At 40.4% G+C, this 22,876-nt stretch overlaps 2 protein-coding genes across 2 annotated transcripts; one reads left to right on the top strand and one right to left on the bottom strand.

Moving 5' to 3' along the window:
• Positions 1-212: 212 nt before the first annotated feature.
• On the bottom strand, positions 213-7,391 carry zmynd19 (zinc finger, MYND-type containing 19). Its single transcript, XM_042509689.2, has 6 exons — positions 7,150-7,391; positions 5,406-5,465; positions 5,196-5,302; positions 4,256-4,396; positions 3,280-3,460; positions 213-2,725 (listed from the first exon to the last, which is right to left on the bottom strand). Exons 1-6 carry the CDS (start codon positions 7,198-7,200, stop codon positions 2,582-2,584), a joined length of 684 nt encoding a protein of 227 aa, XP_042365623.1. The 5' UTR covers positions 7,201-7,391; the 3' UTR covers positions 213-2,581.
• Positions 7,392-13,140: 5,749 nt separating this feature from the next.
• bspry (B-box and SPRY domain containing) lies at positions 13,141-22,652 on the top strand. Its single transcript, XM_042509573.2, has 6 exons — positions 13,141-13,817; positions 14,572-14,670; positions 17,635-17,865; positions 17,998-18,023; positions 18,129-18,253; positions 19,805-22,652. The coding sequence occupies exons 1-6, from the start codon at positions 13,446-13,448 to the stop codon at positions 20,338-20,340; spliced, it is 1,389 nt and encodes a 462-aa protein (XP_042365507.2). The 5' UTR covers positions 13,141-13,445; the 3' UTR covers positions 20,341-22,652.
• The last annotated feature ends 224 nt before the right edge of the window (positions 22,653-22,876 follow it).

Raw genomic sequence — 22,876 nt, 5'->3', positions numbered from 1 at the left:
ATTTCCTCTAACCCTCTATAATGTAGCTGTTGTAAAAATGTACTTTTATTATTATTAAACTGCTTCTACATGTCGAATTGTTACCTACAAGCCAAAAATTCAATGTAAATATATACGAATAATGAACTTCTTTTTAACCTGTTCGGGAGCATCCAACAGTTTTATTCTAGTGCTCCTCTCTTATTCACACTTTGACGACTCCACACACCAACTCCAACAAATGAGGTTCATTTTATTTATTATCATTTTACATTGGAAAAGCAACGGTCAGTTATCCCCCCCAACTGTACTTCCATTCACATATTGTAGCTCTTTATTCCTAGGTGATTAATGTTTATATTCTTACAAAACAAAAAAGATTTCAGACACAATCTGTACACTCCAAATCCAAATCACACCCCTCCCTTCAACCCATCTATGACAAATACGCTAACATAGGAGCCATTTTTTTTAGTGCAGTGTTGAAAACCTGTTTGCACACACATACAAAATAAACAATCAACGGGTCGCATGTACATCTGTGAGTGACATGCTTACCGAGTGTCTGGACTCCTCAGCTAAGACACGAGAGGACACATTAAGCAGGTGTGCATTGTAGGTAATACAAGGAAGGCAGGCGATTGAGGATAAAGACGACACAGAGCGATTTCACTTGGACTGCCGTGTCTCCGAAAGAACAAAAGCAGAAAAATGGTTCCATTCACGAAACCACTCTCCGAAATAAAATTAGCCAAAAAGGTGTGTAAAGGTGGGGGGGAGGGGGGGATTCAAGTTTTACACTCCAAGACGTCTCTCGCGTGGAAGATTTTTAGCGACAATAATGGTGTGCAGTGTTTTCATGGAAACCTGGAAGGGCAACACCGAGGAGGACTCACTCATTCATTCAGGATCAGGAAATCAAGTAAAAAGGGTTGAAATGTTCAGTCCCCCTCCCCCTTGCCTGAAAACATGACATAAAAAGGTCCCATATTGTCCACTTTTTTTTTTTTGTTATAACATTTGCCTTCAAATATCACCAGGACAAAAACATGTTTCACAATCAAATGTTTTAAATAAATATAGCTCCATTGATAGAATTTCTTCAAAAAATAACCCTTAGAGCAAACTCTCACACAAGAAACTGAGCACTGACCCCCTCCCCGACTCCGACACACTCATACCGTAACCCTGCAGGTGCAAAAAATACAGTTGAGAAGACAGGTGTTTGTTAAAAACCAGCAAACTAAAGACTGACTGGAGGGATTTAAACCAGTTCATACAGGAGTGCCAAACTACAGGTCATAGTAGACTTTGGTAGAGATCATTTCTGATTTTGTTTCCTTGTGATCAGAACAGTGACAGATACGTTGTGATCACAAGAAAGCAGTTTCTTAAACCGTGACCAACGTAACAAGCTTGTGGGATCATGAAAAAGGCCCGTTAAAGTACCAGTAACACCCAGAACGGCTTTTTAAACAGTAACTGGAGAATTCTTAAAATGCTGATTTAAAAAAAATCCAGTTACTGAAGGTGGAAACTTTGTACCTTGTCTTAAGCAACAACAACAAAAAAAAAAATCGGAACAAATTAATAGAAAATTAAAATAACTCATGGGTCAAGAAAACTTCTAGAAAATGATTACAGCCTTTATTTGGCAGCTACTTTATTATAGAACAGTCAAAATATTTTTAACCCACCAATCTGATTAAATATGAACTTTAAAACTGTGGAATATGGCCCCTTTAAGAAGAGAAAAGACATACATGAACCCGTCCCGTAACCCATGTTGCCCATTTCAATGTCCTTCAGTACATATTGGCATCACATACACATACATACACAAGCATACACACTCATACACAACCCCACACTCAATACTGGTAGTGTGATTCAATCAGTGAAATCTATCTGATGTGTGTCGTGGTTGGCTGCGTGGGGAGTACGGCAGACGGGGAGGCGGCTAAGGTGTTCGATGACCATGAAGACAGCAGCCGTGTGCACCAGAGAGGTCAGAGAGGGAGCAATACAGTGAAAAGGTCCATGTCCCATTGTACCGGCTAAACGACGGGTACTGCAGCCCCTGGGGTCCCCCGTTTTGCACAGATGTCACCAAAACCCAGCGGCTGGGTGGAGGAACACGAGTGGATGACGACAACTGTCCATATTGTGGTCCAAAGAAGCTTGTCCAGTTCATCAACAAGACAACTTTTTCCCCCTCACATACAAAACCATAGCAGCAGGTAGAGCTCGAGGGTCTCCCTCCTCGAGAAAAATAATGAAACAAAAAAAAACAAAAACAAACAAACAAAAACAAAACAAAACACAAAATAAAACCTTTCCCCGTCATCCAGCAAGCAAGCTATGGAGAAATACCAGTTCTGGGAAGTGGCAGATGTCTTTTTGCTTTGTTCCCCTTCCCCTCCTCCATCTTCTTACCCCCTGAATCCAAACAATCGAGCAACCAACATTGTCCTCTGTCGTTAGTCTCTTGTCAGCGATTTCCCCCCGATTTGCACTTCATCCCCAGTGTCCCCTCCCGCAAGTCTAACCCTATCCCCCCCCGGATCTCCCTCCTCCTCTGCCAGGCGAGGATGAGGGCAGATCATCGTTCGGGCTCCGACTCCAGGGCCAGCACCCGCTTGCGCTCGCGACACTGCTTCTTGTGGGCGGGCCAGTCCCTCTGCTGGCACTGGGAGCCGCAGTAACGCGCAACCTGGCAGCGACCGCAGATGTTGAACTCCCGGAGCTGTGGAAAGACAAATAACAGGATCATGTTTGGCTCTGGGTCTTTCTCTCTAATGCCAAGCACATCAACACGTGGGCGGGTTCATGGGGGGAAAATGTTTAGAACTTCAGTTTTGATCTCCAACAAATACTTTTAAAAAAAAAAATAACTTAAAGGTCCAGTGTGTAGGATTTTGCTGTGAGGTTGCAGAATTGAAACTTTTTGCGTGTGCCAAGCATGTGGGACAACTATGGTGCCCGCTTCAAAGACATGCATGGCTTTATTTAGAGCCAGTGTCTGGTTTGTGTGTTCTGGGCTACTGCAGAGACAAAGTGGCAGACTCCTTAGCAGAGGACCCGCTCTGTTGGTGTATATAAACTGCTCGTTCTAAGGTTACTAGAACACGACGATTCTTCGTTTCAGGTGACACTTTTGAAAACATTGTTATGAATATTATTATATTCCATTTTTGCCAATAAATGCCCCTAAAATCATACAAACTGGATCTTTACCCAAACACTGAGTACATTAAAGCCAGAGTGAAAAATCATGCAAGGAAACGTGAAAGTACATACCCTCCTCTCAATGAGTGAACAAGGAGGATAATGACACTCATAGTAGGTGCAGGAGCACTCCTCTTCCTCCACCAGCTCCCCGTTAGCGTTGTAGTAGCGCGTGCGACTCAGCTCCAGATACTGCTCCTCCACAGGGTCAGCCGGTACCTGCTGGATGGCCAGCCAGTACAGAGACTGCTCTCTGGACAAGTTAGAGAATATAGGAAGAAATGTAAGGTCTGCATTAGATGTTGAACAACAAATATTTATAAAGAAGCTAAAAGGGACGTTATATTTTGGGCTTTTGCACCGAAAACAAATCAAGCTGCATCAAAGCTCGGCCTTGGGCGAGCTGCTATGAAATGTCTATAGAAAGCTGCAGTGGCCGCTCTGGGCTAATCCAGCTGCTGCCGTTTGATTCTGTAGCCAAGCTAAAAATTGGTGATAGTTTAACTTTTGGCACCAAACTGCAGCCTGAGAATACCGGCAGCCATAATCTTCTGCGACTCATGTAAGAACTTCTACCCAGTTAAAACACATGAACGTCCCTCCTAACCGCAGAAAAACTGCCTTTTCGTGGCGAGCCGCACTTCACCGCTGCTTGTTTTTTTGCGTTATTACTCTCGATCAAGGGTCAGCTAACCAAGAATACAAATTATATTTACTCAGTTAAGAAAAAAAAACACTAAATGAAGGCTGAGTCCAACGTGATACTAATGCAATAACAATTCTGTGTGACTGTCATTCAAAACCTTTTTTTTTGCACAATATTTGGATATTAGGAACATTTTTTTTCTGGTTGATTGCCATATCTGTTTTGGTTTTCTGTCAGAAAAAAAAAAAATCAGAGTTGTCAGGACCAGGCTGAGTTAAGGCGTCATTAAATCAGACTGGCTTTGTCTACAGACCAAACATCGGGCTCATGCAGTTCTCTACGTTCCTTCACAGCTACAAAATCACCATTCAGCCGTTGGCACTGGTATAACTGCAGTCCTACCTCTGTTTGCTGGAAATCTCCTCCGGCTTGGGGCTCCAGCCCACTGGCACCAGTCGCAGGTTGTCTAGTCGGTTGTCCACCGTCACAGAGTTGATGTGAATGACTTGAAAACTGGGAGCGATGCCTCCTCTGTGCTTCTCCCTGTGTAAAAAAAAAAAAAAAAAAAGTATCCAGATCATAAGTCAACCACTGCCGTTTTACCAGTTACAGAATAACAACAGCTCATTAAGACCAGATCCACGTGTGTAGATGCGCTGGTTAGACAGCTCGGCCTGCATGCTGGCTACTTCCTTGTTTGGTCTTGTGTAAGAAGAGCATAGAGTCTAAAGGTGGAAAGCAGAGACAGGAGACTTTCTCTAGGTCCAAAAGATTATTTGCAGCTCACAATAATTTAAAAAAAATAAATAACCTTGCAGACCAAGGGACAAGGCTCAGTTTACTCACTGATAAACATGGTATACTGCACTGTTGTATGAAAGATCAAGCAACTGACAAACAAATATGTGTGATAAACAGTTGTGGTCCTTTGAGTTTCTGATGAGATGAAGCTTAACTGATACCAGCAGGAAAATTATTTAGGAGGATGGGTACAGAGCACCAGCCTGCACTGGTAAGAATACAAAATCATGTTTCTTAAGATTTAAAGCACCAAGGGAAATGCATCTGATGAATCTGTAGGTTGTCTAAAATTTTACCAACTACTGCAAAGGACCCTCTACCATTCATTTTGCAGTTTTAACTTTTTTTAAAATAAAATTGCTGCAACAATACTCATCCCTAATTAGGTCATATCTAGAACTTTTAGGATGATTATGATCAGAGAGCCTTATCAAGGACACTTCAGCGATAACAATGCTCGCCTGCACAGAATCGTAACCCAAGATGATCCGACGGGAAAAGGTTTTTATCACACACCAGGTGTAATGAACGAATGACTTACCAGAGCAGCTCATGCAAAGGCCTCCCTGCCCAGCGGCCTTTGCCAATGTCGAAAGCATAGGCAAAGATCTTAGCTCCATTGCCGTCTGCATCTACCTCCATGCGCGCCTGTGAGTGGAAAATTGTGTTCTTTTAAATATTGTAACAATCAGAAGAGAGATAGCAATACATTTTATAAACACAAGTTGGGAGTTGAATCTCAAACGTTTACCTCAAACGCATAGTTTTCCACAAGCGGTATGTCCTGCTCATCAATAAGTGTGTATTTTGTCTGAAAGGAGAGAATGGAGAAAGAATATATTCATGTTAACAACCGCAACTCTTAAAAGGAGCAGCTATCTTTTTATGGCCTGCTTTAGGACGACAGCGACTTGTTAGAGCCATCATTTTGGAATTTTTTACAAGAAACTACGAGAACAGGAACACATGCATGAAACCTTCTACTCAAATGTTATATTAAATAAAGAAAATAACCAGTAAATTATTTCAAACTTCAATCAGTGACAGTTCCTAAAATAATTTGATAAGCCCACGCTTGTCTATTGCAGAACCGCCGACTGTTATTAAGCAATGGCTGTCCAAAACTTTGAGTTTAGTTACAAGGCAGCATGGCAATTTATTCACTACCACCTCCAAGCTGAAAAAACAATCAGTTCCAAATGTGGATTTTATGCACAATCTAACTGGTTCTCACAGACTCAAACAACACTACTGTTTGCAAAGGCCACAACAGTCAAACATGATAAGCAGCTGAAGGCATGTTCAAACCCTTATTTGGGAATGGGCTCTACACGTGAGCGCTGCAACAGACATAAACCTCAGCGTAGATAGTCAAAAGGAAAATAAGCACTTTATCATGTTTGGAACCAAATAATGTTATTTTAACCACATCTGGACTTGAGGTTCAACATATTAAAAGCAGCAACAGAGTCTCGGTCTACCATGTAAGATACCTGAGCTCTCTGTCAGTAGGTGGGACTAAACAGATGCACGTGACAAGACACCAACACAGTAGCCCCATGCTACACTGAGCATGGTACAACACAGCACGGGGTGGTGTTGTGCACATACCAAAAGGTCGAAATATGCAATGTGACACTTTGTCTCGCCTGCCAGGCTATTGTGCAGATCTTAACAGGAGTGACATCATGCAAATAAGTTGTGTGATTGCTGACAGGAGCCCTGTCACTCAGCAGGTGGGCATCTGACTCTTCACAACCCAAACAGGACAATCTGCACCTTTATCCTGAGTGTGAATGTCTTGTGACACCAGCAGCCAGGAGCGTTTCTTGTTTCAGACATGCTTCAGGCTACATGTCGCACCAGTGTGCAGCGATAATTGTGTAAAATCAGCCAAAAACAAGTTTTCCGCTATATGTATTGAGTAGTGTGGTCTCCTGTCGGTGCTTTGTCACGTTGCACAAAAGAATCAGTTGATGGAGCATGGCAATGGCTTCCTCATTAGCAGACACTTCACCGTGTAATCCAAATAACACAGCTAGCGTGGCACTGCTAACTACAACAGAAAGCGTTAACATTATAAAGCCCACCGTCGATAAGAAAAACAACCATCTTCTCCGTTTCTACCCGACTCTGGTAACGACAAATAATGACCTCTGTGTTTACATCTGAGGCATTATTCCACCGTTTAACGTCTGCTAACAAGCTAGCTAACGTAACCTGCTACATGCTAGTTAGCGTTAGCTTCACAGCGAGACTGAGCGGTGGCGGCGGAGCTTCAGAAAACCAGTCTGACTCGGCCGGCTTCTCTAATCCGTTCAAATGCGGTTAAAATCGGCAAATCTGTGCTACTCCCGCACCGGCAACGGGTTGATAAACATTGAGGTGGTTGACTAGCACCGACGTATCTCCGCGAAACCTATTTTTCCATCGCCTTTTGTGATCCCCGCGGGCCCTCCCCCGGCCGCACATGGCAGTCCTGGGATACAGCTCACCTTCCCGGCCACACGGCCGAGCCGTACGATCCCAAGCTTGAAATCCGACATCAGGAGGACGGGCGGTGGAGACAGACAGAGGCGTAAGATCCAACCTATGCGGTGTTGAGGTGTACAACTCGCCGGGGCAGCCCCTCAGCCCCGCTGCGATGCCAGTTTGGGTGAACTGGTTGGGTATTCGCCCTGACTCCGGGTCTCTCCGGCAGCAGCCCAGCCTCGGTGACACACCGCTGCTGGCGCAGGAAAGCCGAGCGAGCTGTCGGGGGCGGGACGGGACGAGCCACTAATCACACCGGCCAATCAAACCCAACGTTGTGTTTTTCAGAATTCGAGGCGTCCGATCGTGTTGTCCAATAGAAAATAAGTATTTTAACGACCGCCTGTTTCAGTCATTACGTCACCACACTCTCGTGACCACTTCCAGCCATTTTCGCGCGAAATGTTTGATGTCAGGGTTGGACAATATCCGTGATGGAAGTGGAAAGACGGTTTCCAAATTTCGTACTGACATTGTGTACTAAGACTTTGCATTATTTCGTGAGCATATTATACTCGGATTGTATGCCTGTGACCGGACAGTTGAGGAAAAAGCATTTGTAACGAATATTTTGATGATTCTTACCAAATTGTACATAGGCCTACAAAGGCCTATGTACAAACCAAAGCTACAAACCAAAGGGCCCTCTTTACTGTTTTCACAAAGATTTTGAAAATTGCATAAACACTATCGTATCCCAATTAAAAGGCTGTAAAAACTTTACAGGCATCAACTATATAAGATATGTAGGCCTAATTGAAATGTGATCTAAACTGCTAAGAAGGAACCGATCTCTTGAATTACTTTTGGACTTTGCACTTTGGACTGGATAAGAGAAGGAGACACTTCTTTCCATCTGTGAGTTGTGTATTGCATACTTGTTGTGATTTTTAAATAGGCTGTACTGTTAAAGATGTGTCTTAAATTTGCCACAAGTTTCTTTTTTAAATTATTTATTCAACCTAAACCCCTGCCATGTTTTGAATTTTGCACTATAATTATTGATGTTGTTCAAATAATCGTTATGTGCAAAAAAAGCATCTATGGTGGGGACTATTATCTTACAGAGGCAGTAAGAGAATCTATATGAATTTGCTTTGGTGTGAGAGAAAATGAATTTAGAAATATAAAAATGCATTGCAAAAACTAATAAAACTTAAAACTAAGACAAATAACTAACACTACATAAAATGAGATGATAAAAACTGAAAAGCAAACAAACAAAAAATAACTGAATTCACATTTCATAATACCATCGTATGTTTTACATGCATCTTAAAAGAGTGCACCAGGGATGACGTTTTTCTGTAGGCCAACCCAAAAGCCAACGTCGCCCTGGTTCCCTCGTCAAAAAGCAGATAAGCTTTGTGCTAAATAAACATTTATGATATTAACATTTTTTGTTCAGCAAAATAGTCTTAAAAAATTAGCACCACTTTAGGGTTTTTGAAGCCTAAATTCAGTCACTTAAATGTCTTAATGTGAGTAGCTGCTCTTATTGCATGAGGTTTGGGTCCTAATAACCTCCTGCCAGAGGGGAATGTTTTTAAGAATTTGTCTCATGCAACAGATACAAGTGAGAAGTCGGCCATAATTTTTTACATCTGCCTCAAGGTTCTGTAGATGCACAGGTCCTGGAGGGACAGCAGACTGCAGCCAGTGGGTCTTTCTTGCAGCAGATATTTTGACCTGTCATATAAGAAAAGCACAGGTGCTGCTGATGACATTAAAAATGCCTCTGATCTGTTCAAGTGCTTCAGTGAGAGAAACAGTGAGCCAGCATGCACAGATCCTGCTAAAATCAGAGTAGCCAAATGGAATTCAGTCTTTATTCATTTAGTTATTTACACCTGAGCTTTTCCTATTGTGACAGGGCAAAACGTCCTCTGTGAAAAATGCTCATCACCTTCTCAGCAAATGATCCTCAGCAGTCTGCCCTTATCTTTGGCTGTGCCAGACAGTAATAAGGATGGTGAGGATGGATTTGATGGTGGGAGCGCAGAGGAGTCACAGCCATTGTCTTTTGGCAGTTTGAACGTCTTCAGCTGCTGCAGGATGTAGGTCCACTGCTGTGCTTTTTTTGGAGAGGCAGCAGCTGCCACTTGAGGTCCTGGGTGATGACGGAGCCCATGGAGCAGAAGGACTTCATGGTGTCGACCAGAAAGTCACACTGGATGATGGGAGTGTTTGGGGTTGCACTTGTCTGGAAATCCACAGCCACCTTTGTCTTCAGTGAAGCGCCAGCTGTCCACGCCAGGTCACCCGATGGTCAGTCTCTCACCTGTGGCAGAGTCATCCCCTCTGGGGGTGAGTCCAATGAGGATGGTGCCTCAATACAGTGCTCAGGCTTGCTGTTTGCAGCCCAAAATGCAAGGGCAATTATTACCCTTTGAACTATGCAAATTTACATCATGAAGATTTTAGATTTGTAAAACCTTTCCAGAACCCAGAAAGCGACATTTCTTTGAGTGCAACATAACAATGCAGAAACACTACAGAGCATGTGTAGTTGGTTACTTGCACCTGTATCCAGTTCCCATCCCTCCATCCATTTGACTCAAACTGCGTATGATGTTTGCAGGAAAATTAGGCTTGATAATGCAGGACCTTTGAGTTCTTTACATTATGATAAGTCTAATGCATTCATACCGCAGAGGCAAAAGGAGAGGAGGGAATAGGCCTAATGATAGAAAATTATACATCAAGAGGGGTATTTTTTTTAATCACTAACGCTGTTCAGAGTGACCACGTATCTACTTAATTGTGTTCATTAATATTCTGCATGACTAAAAAAACAAAAGTTTCAAATGTAACAGTTATGAAGAAGGAGGCTATCTGATGATGCTCTTTTCCTTCTTTTTACATAACTGATGATTGGCTACTTGGTATGGCGTCTTTGTGAGTCAATGCAATTATAGTTAAAATTCAGCATTTTTGCACATCTGGGCTACATGTACCCTCTGTGTTAAAGACAGTAACAAGTTTAAAGACAAGGAAATGCTGATTTGGGGAAAGCACTGAAGTTTTTAAATATCAGATGCAGAAGCTATTGAATATGCAGTCCATTACTACCCTTGCACATTTTTTTGCCTTTACTTTTTAACTTTCTCAAAGCCAGTAATTGCCTCGCAGAATAGATGTTCCACCTGCATGCCTTTTAATTTCCATCCTTTTAAAGTAACGTCTTCATTTCACACACACTGCATCTATCAGTTTAACCAATCTTTGATGAGAGAGCACCCTCTTGAGATTAGGATCTGTATTGCAGAAGAGTTTCAGAAGAATAATTTGGATTTGATAAATCTTCAATTATGACCCGAAATAATAGGTTTTTGTATTGAAGTGAAAGAGTTTCCATTGTGCTCTTTGTTGTGATGTTCAAATCCCCCAGATTCTGAATGTGTTCTCAGGTGCAACCTTCTAATCTATTTTTAGCTGTCTGGCTTTTTAGAAACACTGGTTTTCACTCAATACAACAATGATATTTTTTATTCATTGTTAAAGTTTTGATGATAGCCAGCTTCCTGATAAATCTTAATCCACGCTCCCATTTACTTAAGTTAGTTAATTTAAGTGCATCGAAATGGTAAAGAATAAATTCAGAGTGAGTGTATTCTAGTTTTCTTCGGTCTATTCTTGCATTTTCTGTCAGAGATGAAAGCTGCAGACAACAAATACACACAAAAACACATTCATTATAAACAGCCAGGTCTGAGACATCTGACATTAAGAGAGAATTTGCTTTTATTTTTTGAGGCATTTCTTAAAAAAGCCATAGCGTGGAGGCTTCAAAAAGCAAACTGAAGTAATTTGCTTTCTAGGAAAAACTTGCATTATTAAACCTTTTTGTTTAGATGCTGATTTCTACTTCTTTACAGGACGTATTCATGTATTCAGCTCTTCTTCCTTTGTTCCGAGATGTGAACACATGCATGTCTTGTGTTTGCTAGTTTTTCACCATTACAAAACAGCTTTTTATGTCTCAAACAATGGCAGCCCTGTGTCTCTGCTGTTCCCATTTCAAAGTGAAATGTGTGGAAACGCACTTTGTCTGAGCCAGAAGGCACAACTTTCTTCTGTCAATCACTCCTATCCAGTTACGCACAGACAGGGGGCTGATGGGAGGAGTGCGTGGTGTGTCGCTCCTTGTGAGGGTTTGAATTTCTTGAGATTTGATCTGTTTCCGCCCAAACCTACTTAAACAAAAAGTCTTTCATTTAAACTCAGAAAAGAAGTGATGGGATAGGATACAAAGAGTTTACAAACCCATGCAAATGCCTTTACTTCCTTTTGATTTCATCCCTAAGTCCAAATTTTACTCTTTGTGACATTAACTGGAAGTTAACTAATTGGCATCCACTGGTGAAAGCTAAGTAAATGTAGACAGCGGTACAAATAAACTACCAAAATTTTATATTTGAAACAATATGTCACCCTGAAATACCATCTTCCAATCAAAAAAGCATCAAGCCAGCACAAGGACCAAAAAACAACAGTAAATGAATGTCTTTTTCTAGTTTCACATCACAAACTGTGAAACACAGGATGTGTCTAGATTCTCATTTTATATGGCATCATCACACTATAAAGTTTTCAGTTTATTTGCCATTATCAAGTTATTTTACTATATTTTATGGTTGCACCCTGGTGTTGCTTTAGAAATGAAACCCTATTTTTTGGTATGCAACCCAACCCTCCTGACTGTGGAGTGAATATAATTAAATGAGCCTGGTTATTTATAGGGGCAGACCACCTTTCGAAAGTGCATTTGAGGTTATTTTCTCTGGATTGCAGAGGTTTTCCAGACAGTGGGTGTTGCTCACTATTTCTAAAGAGAGTAGTCTCTGAAGGTGTGGCTGCACCTCTGATCTCAGGGCACACACATGATGAAACTATATCACACCCTGGAAAATTTGAGTATACTTTGCCACAGTTTTCTTTATAATGGCATCTAGTAAATTCCAAATTTAAAAAGTAGCCTGGATAGTTTTGAATGAGGGGAAAAAAACCCTTTAAAAAAAAAAGGACGTCTGCAGTACACAAGTCCTCACTTAGAAAAAAAATCTTTCTCACAGAATTATTGGATATCAGTTATCAGTAGAATATTATTGTAATAAATACAAGGTTATCATTTTACAAAATTTAGTTTCTGTTCTCTGTGAAAATTAATGATTCATTTAACCTCGAAGCCAAATTTTAGGCTCCTAGGGCTAAAACTATAGTCGGCAAAGGGTAGGGAATTTTTTTTGGATTTATTGAACTTCCAACCAACCAACCAACCAACAGAGAGAGCTACATTTGCTGGTCACAGCTAAAAATAAACTAATAAAATAGGAATTACAGCGAAGTCTTTGTGGTACATGTGCTTTGAGTATTTTCTTCTCATGTCACTTTATATGTTTTCCATTACATTTCAGAGGGAAATATTGTACTTTTTACTTAGCTACATTTACCTGACAGCTGTAGCTACTTTACAGATTAACAAATTGCATAAAAAAGCATGAAGCTGCAAAAAAAGCATGAGCTGCAATGATTAGTTGATAAATCACCAGTCAACTGACAGAAAATGTATTGCCAAAGAAAAAAAAGGGTTTGAAGTTTTGTGGGTGGTTTCTTTCTTTATTTCCTTTTTTTTAACAACTTAGAATCTCTGTGGTGTTTTCTTATTTTGAGTTTTCAGGATTAAAAGAGGAATATTTTTTCTGCATCGGTTACTTGTACTTCTTTCATAATTATGGTAATTAAGTCTTTAATTACGATATTTCTAAACACACATTTTCATGTTGATATCTCATAAAGATTACGTTTTTCCCATTATTTTCAAGGAATTTTATGTTACCCTAATTATGAACATCCGTTTTTAAGTTGATTTACTAGTAAAAATTAAATTGGTCCATCGATTTTTTCCACACATTATTTGAAAGGAATTTTTAAGTGTTAAGGAAACTAATGTGAATGAAACACGTTTTTAATATGCAAAGTTACATTTAAGCTTTTTACAGCTCTGGGCCAATTATTTAAAATACCTGCCTGTGATAGATTTCCGCATGATTTAAAACTTAAAAGACGGTTAGACTATCAGCTGACGCCCAAATCAAACACCTGCAAACCAGCAGAGCAGAAAGCTTTTTTTCCTTCCAGCTCTGACCTCTGGAGTCCGTGATACTTCCGCGTTCAGCTCACCTGTTACACCTGTATTACAGCGCTGCATGCAGGCGCGACTCCAGCTCTGCCGGTGCACCTGTCGCGTTATTGTGCCATGACCGACGAGCTCGTAACGTGCGAGTTAACATGCCCGTCTTCACCGACTGACCGGGAAAAGACATTACACGGTGTGAAAACTATGGAAACAGATACCGAGCAGCCGATTTTCTCCGTGTTGAGCGGCGGTGTGAAGCAGCAGGAGCAGCCGGCGGGGGGCACCGCGGTACCGAGCTCCCCCTCTGCGACCACCGCCGACACCGAGTCCGGGATTTTCTCCGGGGAGTGTGAGCTGTGTGTGGAGCACGAGGCCGAGCTGGACTGGTTCTGTGGCACCGAGCAGAGACTCATCTGCTCCCACTGCGCCGTCGTGGGCCCCTGCCACGGACACACTGTGACCCCCCTAGCCACCAGAGTAACAGCAGTCAGGGTGAGTGTGAAGCCTGCTAATACTGTCAGCATATGAAACAGCTGTTTGCTTCTTTTTTTAATGTATAGATTGAGCTGTGGCACCAGACTGATGATGTGTAAGCTTTGAAAAATGTACAAGATGATATGATTCCTTAATGAGGATTCCCACGGGGTTAGAAATTGCCCAGGAAAGTTACTTTCACTTTATGTGAATGCCTTGTAATTTCTTTGCCATGTTATTAACTGCTAACCTTTTAAAACCGAAATGGACATCAGTTTTCTTGCACAGAATTCAGATGCCTTCTGCAAGTATTTAAACCTTTTGAAATGGGATTTCTTTAAAAAATGTGTAGAAAGACAATAGGTGACTCAGCCTGAAATGTCTCACAAATTGGGGAAAAAATGTGACAAGGAAATGGCCTAAAACTTAGCTTATACAAGTTTATTTTAGCACTTTTTTCATTTTTTGTTTATAGCCTGTTCATTTACTTTACTTGTGAAGCTAGCCATCTACCACTCAAGTTAGTTTTATGTGAGAAAATGTGGATTTCCTATTATTTTATTCCCATTATTCATTATGAAGCATTGAGGACTGACTGACAATGTGTGACAAGTGTTGTTCATATATTTAATAGTGTCATACTTCATAATTCCTTCTTGGGTGTGCCACAATTTGCATGGTTATTCTTTCCTGATGGTATTTGAAAAGACAGGATTTTCTTGTTGCGTCTTCAGCTGATGAGTGTGTGCATTTGTGTGTGTGTTTTCTATAGAACCAACTGGTGGATGTGTGTGAGAAAATGCAGCTGCAGGCACTGAGGATTGAGAGGTTTATCAACCAGACGCTGACAGCCAAAGAGCAAAAGCTTCAGGTGAGAAATAATACCACTGATCCCCACCCACTCAGCCACACACTAATGATCACACACAGTGCCAACCTCGGTACTGATACACACTGCTCTGTGGAGCAATTTCAAGTACAGTGTTTTTGATGTTGGCTGGCTTGCCTTTATGTCATGTGACCGCACACATGTGCTGTGCAGACACGTGGTGGGTTTGTGTATTGCCCTCTCTAATATGTCTCTTTCCAATGAGGGCTGCGACTGATTATTTCCAATCACACTTAATCCATCAACTTCTTTAATTATCTGATTAACTGTTAAATCTATAAGATGTCATGATAAAAGAAAAAAAGTACCATCACACTCTCTCCTTCAGATTTCTTTCAGCTGTGCTAAATCCTAAAGAAATTCAGTTTATATTGACATTAAAAGCTGAAAACCTGCACATTTAAGAAGCTGGAAGCAGTGATTGATTGGTATTTTTGCCCGATAAATAACTTAATTGATTACTGAGATAAGATAACATTTTATTAATTCCACAATTCACACTTTATAGCAGTTCAAGAGTCAGAAGCAGAAGAAAAATGCAGGTTAAAGTGATTTGAGCACTAAAAATTGATAAATCATTACAAAAATACAAATCAGATAAAATAAAATATAAAAATCTATATACACTATACACACCTTTTTTTATATATACACCTTTTGAACTAATTGTTGCAGAATTCCGTTGCACCTGAAACACTGTCATCAAAAAGGAGAGAATTTGACAGACCCCCCCCCTCCATGGTAAACATACATATTAACTTACATTATTTAATTTCTTAATCCATAACTATACTGAGCATGAAATATCAGTGAGATGGGCATGCTTTCTAAATCTATATTCTTCCAAATATCAGCGGTTTGTATTTGTGTCTTTTCCACAATTAACCTCTAACAATTATTAAGCAATTTTCAATGTTTTTGTCTGAAAGATGTAAAATAATTAGGTACTCTGTATTTGTAAATGCATGTATGAGAGAGTAAACTACAATATGCGCACTGGTCATGTATTGTATAACTTGCTGATTCATTTTATCACCACCATGCAAAGACGCAAAGGTTACCTCTTTCAGTGCACCCGTATTTATTAACCTTCCTGCACTCAGTGGGTATCCAAGGTGGTCAGTGGTACGGTCATGCATGAGTAGGTTTCTAGGTTATAAGTTACCAAAAGCAAATCAAACCTCAAGCAAACAACAAAGGCAGTAAGTACGGTGGATACACTCATGGGAATAAGGGTTCCAAAATTTGTTTTTCCTTAAGGGCTGAGCTTTGCCCCAGATTTGCTTCTGAAGATGTCTATTTTGAAAGGTTTTTTAAGGGTTCTTTATGAGTCTAAAGGCATTATGGGGACAAATAGTTCAAAGGACTCCCTGAAAGGAACTGCACACTGCAGAGCTCCCCTAAGCACCACATACCTTCAAGGGCTTTTTGTGTGTTAGTATTTGCATCGCCAGTTGGAACGCTGTGACGTACTCTAAGCTGGCTGGCAGTTGGTATAGCAACATTGTTTTTGCTTTGACGAGTCAAAATGACATTGTATTTCCACTGACACATACAGTATGTGCACAGGATATCCTGGACTTCACCGTTGATCCATTTTGTTTTTTTCCACTTTGTTTTTACAAGCTGTTTTTTGTGTTTTGTGTTGTCTGTTGTTTATGAGACTGACGTTCGTTTGTTTTTTAATATTGTGGTTGCCAGTGCTGCATTTGCTGTGTAACCAATCCCCATACACTTACGACGTTTGGACCAATCACCATACATTTATGTCAAACACAGTTTAAAGAAGTCTTTGTGATTTCTGGTTGTGCTGGGAACTGCTGTACTCTGATATAAGAGATTTTAAAAAATATCTCAAAACAACATTACGAGAAGTACAAGTACACATTCTTGTGGTGTAGAAAAAACAAAAGGAGGGTGTATTACAACTCTGAAGATTTCCTCCGGTCCAAAAACTACCATGAACCAAAAAGGTTTTTCCAAAGGGCAACAGGTTAAGAACCCTATAAGGTTCTGGTTAGCACCTTTATTTCTAGGAGTGTACCTTAACTTAAGAGTCACATCACCAAATCTGGTTACAGATTTTCTAAAACTACTGGTGTGTTTGCTCATGGTCACAACTAGGAAATCAATTGTGTGAAGTGTCATTAACAACCTCTGTGCTTTGGCGGGAACCCACCGTAAGTGTTTGTGTGGCTTCTTATTAGCAACAGTTAAACAAAGAGCGGAGACTCACAGTGAAGCTCCGTAAAGCTGAGGGGAGCTGCAGAATAATGTGCTGATTCTCTGTAGCTTCATCGACATTACATTTGCAACATTGCAATTTGATGCATATGCACTCTAGCCACTTTAAAGGTTTTGTTTTAAGAGCAGAGAAGGTCCTCACAGGTTCTTACTTATAACTGAACGCAGCATAATTTAATAGAAATGAAGTGCAGGAGTCGTTTAGGATAAAAAAGGTATGTAAGATGTAGTTAAATGCAGATCTGTGACTTCTCCACTAAGCATTAATTCGTTTTTTGATTTATTTCTCACCGCAAACACTTTGGCATGTTGTAGGAAAACCACCTTAGTTGCATCTTAACTCTTGAAAACAAAAGCAGTGTTACATGAAAAAGTATTTAATTTTTAACATGTCTGACTTAGAGAGTTGCCTGTGGTAAAAACAGTTTTAAAAAAAGTCTGTTCTTAAAGATGTGTTGTTTCACTTTTTAACTTTGCTGCCAAACTTTGCTGTATCATTAAAAAAATAATGCATGATAAAAAAAAATATTAGATCATACATTTTGAGCGTATTCATACATTTGGAAACACTGCATTGTTGTATGAGCTGTAGAAACTGAAAGTGTTGACAGTCATAATGATACAGTCTTGATCATCATCATTTCGATCATCTCCTCCTGCATCACAAGTCGTCTAATATTTCTTCTTCTCTCCTTGGCGTAGGTGGCGGCCAGCACAGCGAGGGAGCACATCGTGGCTCAGGTCAGCGCAGCACGTGAAGCCCTGGAAGAGGAGGAGCAGCGTCTCTTGGAGGAGGTGCAGAGAGAGGAGGAGCGGGTGGAGCAGTGTCTCCTCACCCAGAGAGCCCACTGGAGCCAAGCTCTGGCGAGTCTGTCGCAAACACGCTCCGGCCTGGTGCACATGCTGACGCACACTCCAGACGCACAACTGGTGGTGAGGGACTGGGACATTGTTTTTTTAGGGAGGAGGACTGGGGATCATTGTGTTCATGTAACAGAATCCTGATAATAATCATTAAACTACATGAATGCTCTGAAGAGTCAAAACTTTCTTCCTGTCTTTCAGACGAGTGTCCAGGAGTTAGCCGACAGGTGAGCTTTTATCATGTGATATTGTTGGTGAATATTTTATTGCTCGGGACATGCCAGGGAGGTGATATCTCTTCTCCTTTTGCTATTTGTGTGTGTTTGTGTCAGGGTGGAGGAGGCAGAGGGGGTCGGGGAGCCCTGTGACACAGACCAGCTCAACCTAAACCCAGGCTGCAGTGACAGCAAGCTGCTGAGAGGTCTGTGGGCCACTGCAGTGCTGCTGGGGCCCAACGGTGAGCAGAGATTTATCAAGTCTTCATGCAAACACGTCAGATCCAGCAGGATCAGCATACTTACAAACGTTGAAAATGTAAAAAACAGACATTTTAAAATACAAAGCAGTGAGCTTATTTGTACAGTTTGAATGGTTTTGTGTATGTGATAACAATATCAAGAGTAGATACTCCAAACAGAAATACTCTGAGAAACTTTGCAAGCAACATTTCGATGGAGAAGTGACACCGTCTTCTCTTGACATCCATCCAATGATGGAAGATCCTTTACTCAAGTAAAACTGTCTATATTACAATGTGGTACAAGCAAAATTATTGCATTCAAAAAGTAAAGTAATAGCAAATTGTCTAGTTCCCATACTGTAAAAAGTCCGATTTCCCAACCCCCAACCCCTTTTAATATTAAACACGTCAAGGGTGTATAAATACTGTGAAAGTATCAAAACACTCAATCCACAGAGAAATGCGCACAGTCCATTTTAAGAAACTGTGCGTTTCAAGTTTCACCTTGTGAAGTCAAAACTATACAGACAGTTTCAAACACAATTCCAGTGAAAAGGTGTGTAAAAGTCCAAAGTGTCGCTCCAGTGCTGTTACAGTCAGTCACAGGCTGCAGAAACACTGACCAATCAGAGCGGACTGGGCTTTTTCAGGAGGGGGCTTATGCTAAAACAAAATGTCTCATACGGCTTTCCCTGCAAAAGTAGCGCAACCCACTAAATACTGCATTCCCACTGCCAGTGAACACCACATGAGTCTGCCTTTCTGTCAGCTGTTTACTTGCTCAGGCCTGAGAGCAGGTAAATAAAGATAGCAGTAGGAACAGAGATCTTATCTTTATATATCTCTTTCTTATTCACTATCTCTTTCAAACTCTGTATTTGGATCGTTGTTTTAGTGCTGTTTAGGAGGAGACGGACAGTAGTTAGTGACGCTGAATCATTGCATCTCACCAGTTAAGCTGAAATTTACGCATTCACCCGGTTGTTGTATTCCCATCATTGTTGATCGAAGCCGGAGGCGATAAAAACCTGTGTGTACTGCAGAGTGATTTGACCCGGGTGTGAATGCCGATCATTGCATTAAAGAGACAGATGTTAGCAAGTGTTAGCAGGTTTTTTATGCAGTGGGAATGAGGCTTCAGACAAAGGGTGAATGCAGGTATATTCAGGTGGATAGTATGACAAAAATAATGTTTTCATGCTTTAATGTTAAAAAAAAAAAAACACTTTCTATTCGAAACCCGAAATACAAGTATGAACCTAAAAGTTAACAAAATATGGGACTTTTAAAGTATAAGCACTTATTATGCAGAATGGCTCCTTTCTCTGTTACAGTACTGTATATATTATATTATTGATTCGCTAATACTGGTTTTTATTAAATTTTACAAACTAATACATTTGTCAATTATAAGCTGATACTGTATTATAAGGTGTGGATATTATAAAACTTCATGCTTATGTATAATTCTTAAAATCCCTCAAAACATGTCATCTTATAGTGCAGCAGTTCATGACGTTCAACCCATTGTCTCTCTTCTTCCCGCAGCTTATGGATCATCTTATTTAAAGTTTGATAAGCGCACAGTGAGCCCTCTCCTGTCCCTGTCTGACAATGTCTGCACTTTGACCTTCCAACACAAAAAGGTCCGTCAGTCTCCGCCCTACGACCCGGCACGCTTCGACTGTTGGCCCAACGCGCTGGGCTCACTGTCCATGTCCTCTGGCACTCACAGCTGGGTGGTGGATGTGGGCCAGAGTGGTGCTTTCAAGGTTGGGGTCTGTTATGCCTCTCTGGAGCGCAAAGGCTCTGGGAATGAGGCCCGGCTGGGCCACAACAGTCAGTCTTGGGTGCTGTCTCACTACGACGGGGACTACTCCTTCTGCCATGCAGGGAAGAAGGAGCCCCTGCAGGTGGTGAGGAGACCTCAGAGGATCGGCCTGCTGTTGGACTGGCCGAGTCACACGCTGCTGTTTTATGAGCCGGACTCCAGCGCAGTGCTGTACTCTGTCAGACATCATTTCAGTGACCCACTGCTGCCAGCGTTTGCTGTGACCGACCGCAGTATCACCATACTGCACTGACACGGTCTGCCAAAAAACTAAATGACCTTAAACATGTGAAAAAATGCCTTTCCCTATTGTAAATATGATCAGCAGCTAAAAAATCCTCCATCTGTGCTCGATTGAAAGGCGTCCATTTCTATTTATTTCTTTTAGTCATTCTTTTGGTAGCTGCTGAGTTTTTTTAGATAGAGATAGATTTTAATTTCTTGATGTACAGTAGTGCTGTAACAGTATTTTTTGACTGACGATTGTTTTTTTAAAAATGTTTTAACGTGTCCTGAGGCTTCTCTAAGACTCTGTAGAGAAAATGTTAATAACACTGTTTGAGCCAGGACTGTTAAAAATTATTCAACATTTTAGGTGGGGGCTATTCAGTCAGTCTGCACCTTCTGCAACCCAACCCCCTTCCCAGGGAGATCTGGGGGTAAACACTGGAAAAGTGCATACACTATGACTTGTTTATGACATACTTACACTTTACAAAAACTGTCCATTGTGTCATAGCCCATGTAATACTCAATCAACACAAAATGAGACAGGACAGTGTTTGACATTGGTTGTACCAACAGCAGGCAGAAATGGCTTCTGCAGGGGTACGGCAGCACCACATGCACAAACCAACATGCACAACTGCAGTCTGTTGTAACACTAGAACCAGTAGTTATAATAATAATGGCAATTTGTGAAGTTTATTTATGATAATATTTGCTAATGATTATTTTGAATAATGATGTGTGGTTGCCTTTTGTAGCGTAGCGTAACAAACAAGTTTTGCTTATATTTTTATTAATATATTGAGGTACATTTTGAGCTCATTTAAATTCTGGAAGCTATTATACAAGATAAAACTATATTAAAACTATAAAACTATATCACCTATATTATGGTTTGACCTCCTCAGCTGATTGATTGATTAATTGATTTGGCTTGAAAAAAAATCTGAAATTAGTGGGAAATGCAACCACATTTACCAAAAGCCCAAAGCAGCATCTTCAGAGTGCTTTGTTTTGTCCCACCAACTAATCCAAACCTCACAAATATTACAAATACATGGAAAAGTAGCAAATCCTTACATTTGGGAAACTGTAACAATGAAATGTTTTTGCATTAAAAATTACTTGAACAGTTATCAAAATAGTTGGCTATTAATTTGGTGTCAATCCATAAAAACAATGATTTTCAAATTGTTTCAGCGTTACTTGTATATTTTCATATGTTTTATGCAAAAACCTTTTTTTTTATAAAGCATTGAGCAACTAAAGCTGTGACATAATTGTAGTAGAGTAAAACTAAGACAGTTGATGTTTACTCTTTCCGTGGGAAACATTCGTAAAAAGATTGGTTTCAAATGTTTACATTGGGAAAAGTAGCTCAGCTGTGTTATTGGAAGACATGTGTAAACACTATTTTTTTGAGTCCCAAACTAGACGTGAACACCTTTGCTGAGTGGCCAATGTTTTGGCAGCACACCACAAGAGGGCAGTAATGTTGCATTAAGCCTTCAGTCACCATCTGACATGAGTCATGCAACTTTGGGGTCTGAAAGATGCAATATCACATCAGTAATAGAATAAATTCCAGGACCACAGACAGCTACAGGTGCCGACTACAATCAAACAAAAACTAAAAAAACCCAACCAGCCCACAGAAAAATCAACAGAAAATGACAACTGCAGTCTGCTGTAACACTAGAACCAGTAGTTATAATAATAAAGGCAATTTGTGAAGTTTATTTATGATAATATTTGCTAATGATTATTTTGAATAATGATGTGTGGTTGCCTTTTGTAGCGTAGCGTAACAAACAAGTTTTGCTTATATTTTTATTAATATATTGAGGTACATTTTGAGCTCATTTAAATAAAAAATGAAAATGACTATTAGCTGTAACACCAGTGCAAGACAGACAGGAACCACTCAAATGTCATTTTAGCATGAAGGTAAGATACCTAAGAACGAAAGCAACAAACCCATGGTAAGAAGTGACTTAAAACTTTCCTCCGATACCAGACACAACATGTGCGATGGGGACAGGTGGTGAGACACAACTATGAATAAAGTAATGACTCATCATCAGTGGTATTTTGGATCCAAATGAGGTTTTTGTGTCTAGCACTAATGGCCATGTCTGAGAAATGTGATGTTACTATTTGGAGAGTACTGATTGGAATAGGTCCAGAGTGTATATGTTTAAGTTGTGGATGTCCGGGATTTAGCAATCCCAGATATTTTGTGATAATTTTGGATCAGTATAGTGCAATATTTTAACAGCCCATTCATTACTAATTTAAAAGAGACAAAAAAACCCCACTCAGATTTCAATTTAATGTATTTAAGGCTTGGTGGGACATGTCCCAATCAATCTGTTATTGACTCTTTTAGGGCAAGCAGAATCATGGTGAACGTCATAGGAGACATTATGTAAAAATAAACTGGCTGAACTGAAGAAAGAAATGAAAAAATATGATAGACAGCATAATAAAATGCAGAATTCATTTCTTTAATTTGAGTGAAATGCGTCATCATAAGAGTTAATATTTAACTTGTAAAGGTC

Source organism: Plectropomus leopardus, chromosome 20 (assembly GCF_026936395.1).
Source record: "Plectropomus leopardus strain MGB_pleo_1.0 chromosome 20, ASM2693639v1, whole genome shotgun sequence".
Taxonomy (NCBI): Eukaryota; Metazoa; Chordata; class Actinopteri; order Perciformes; family Serranidae; genus Plectropomus; species Plectropomus leopardus.
This window is presented reverse-complemented; position numbering and strand designations above follow the sequence as displayed.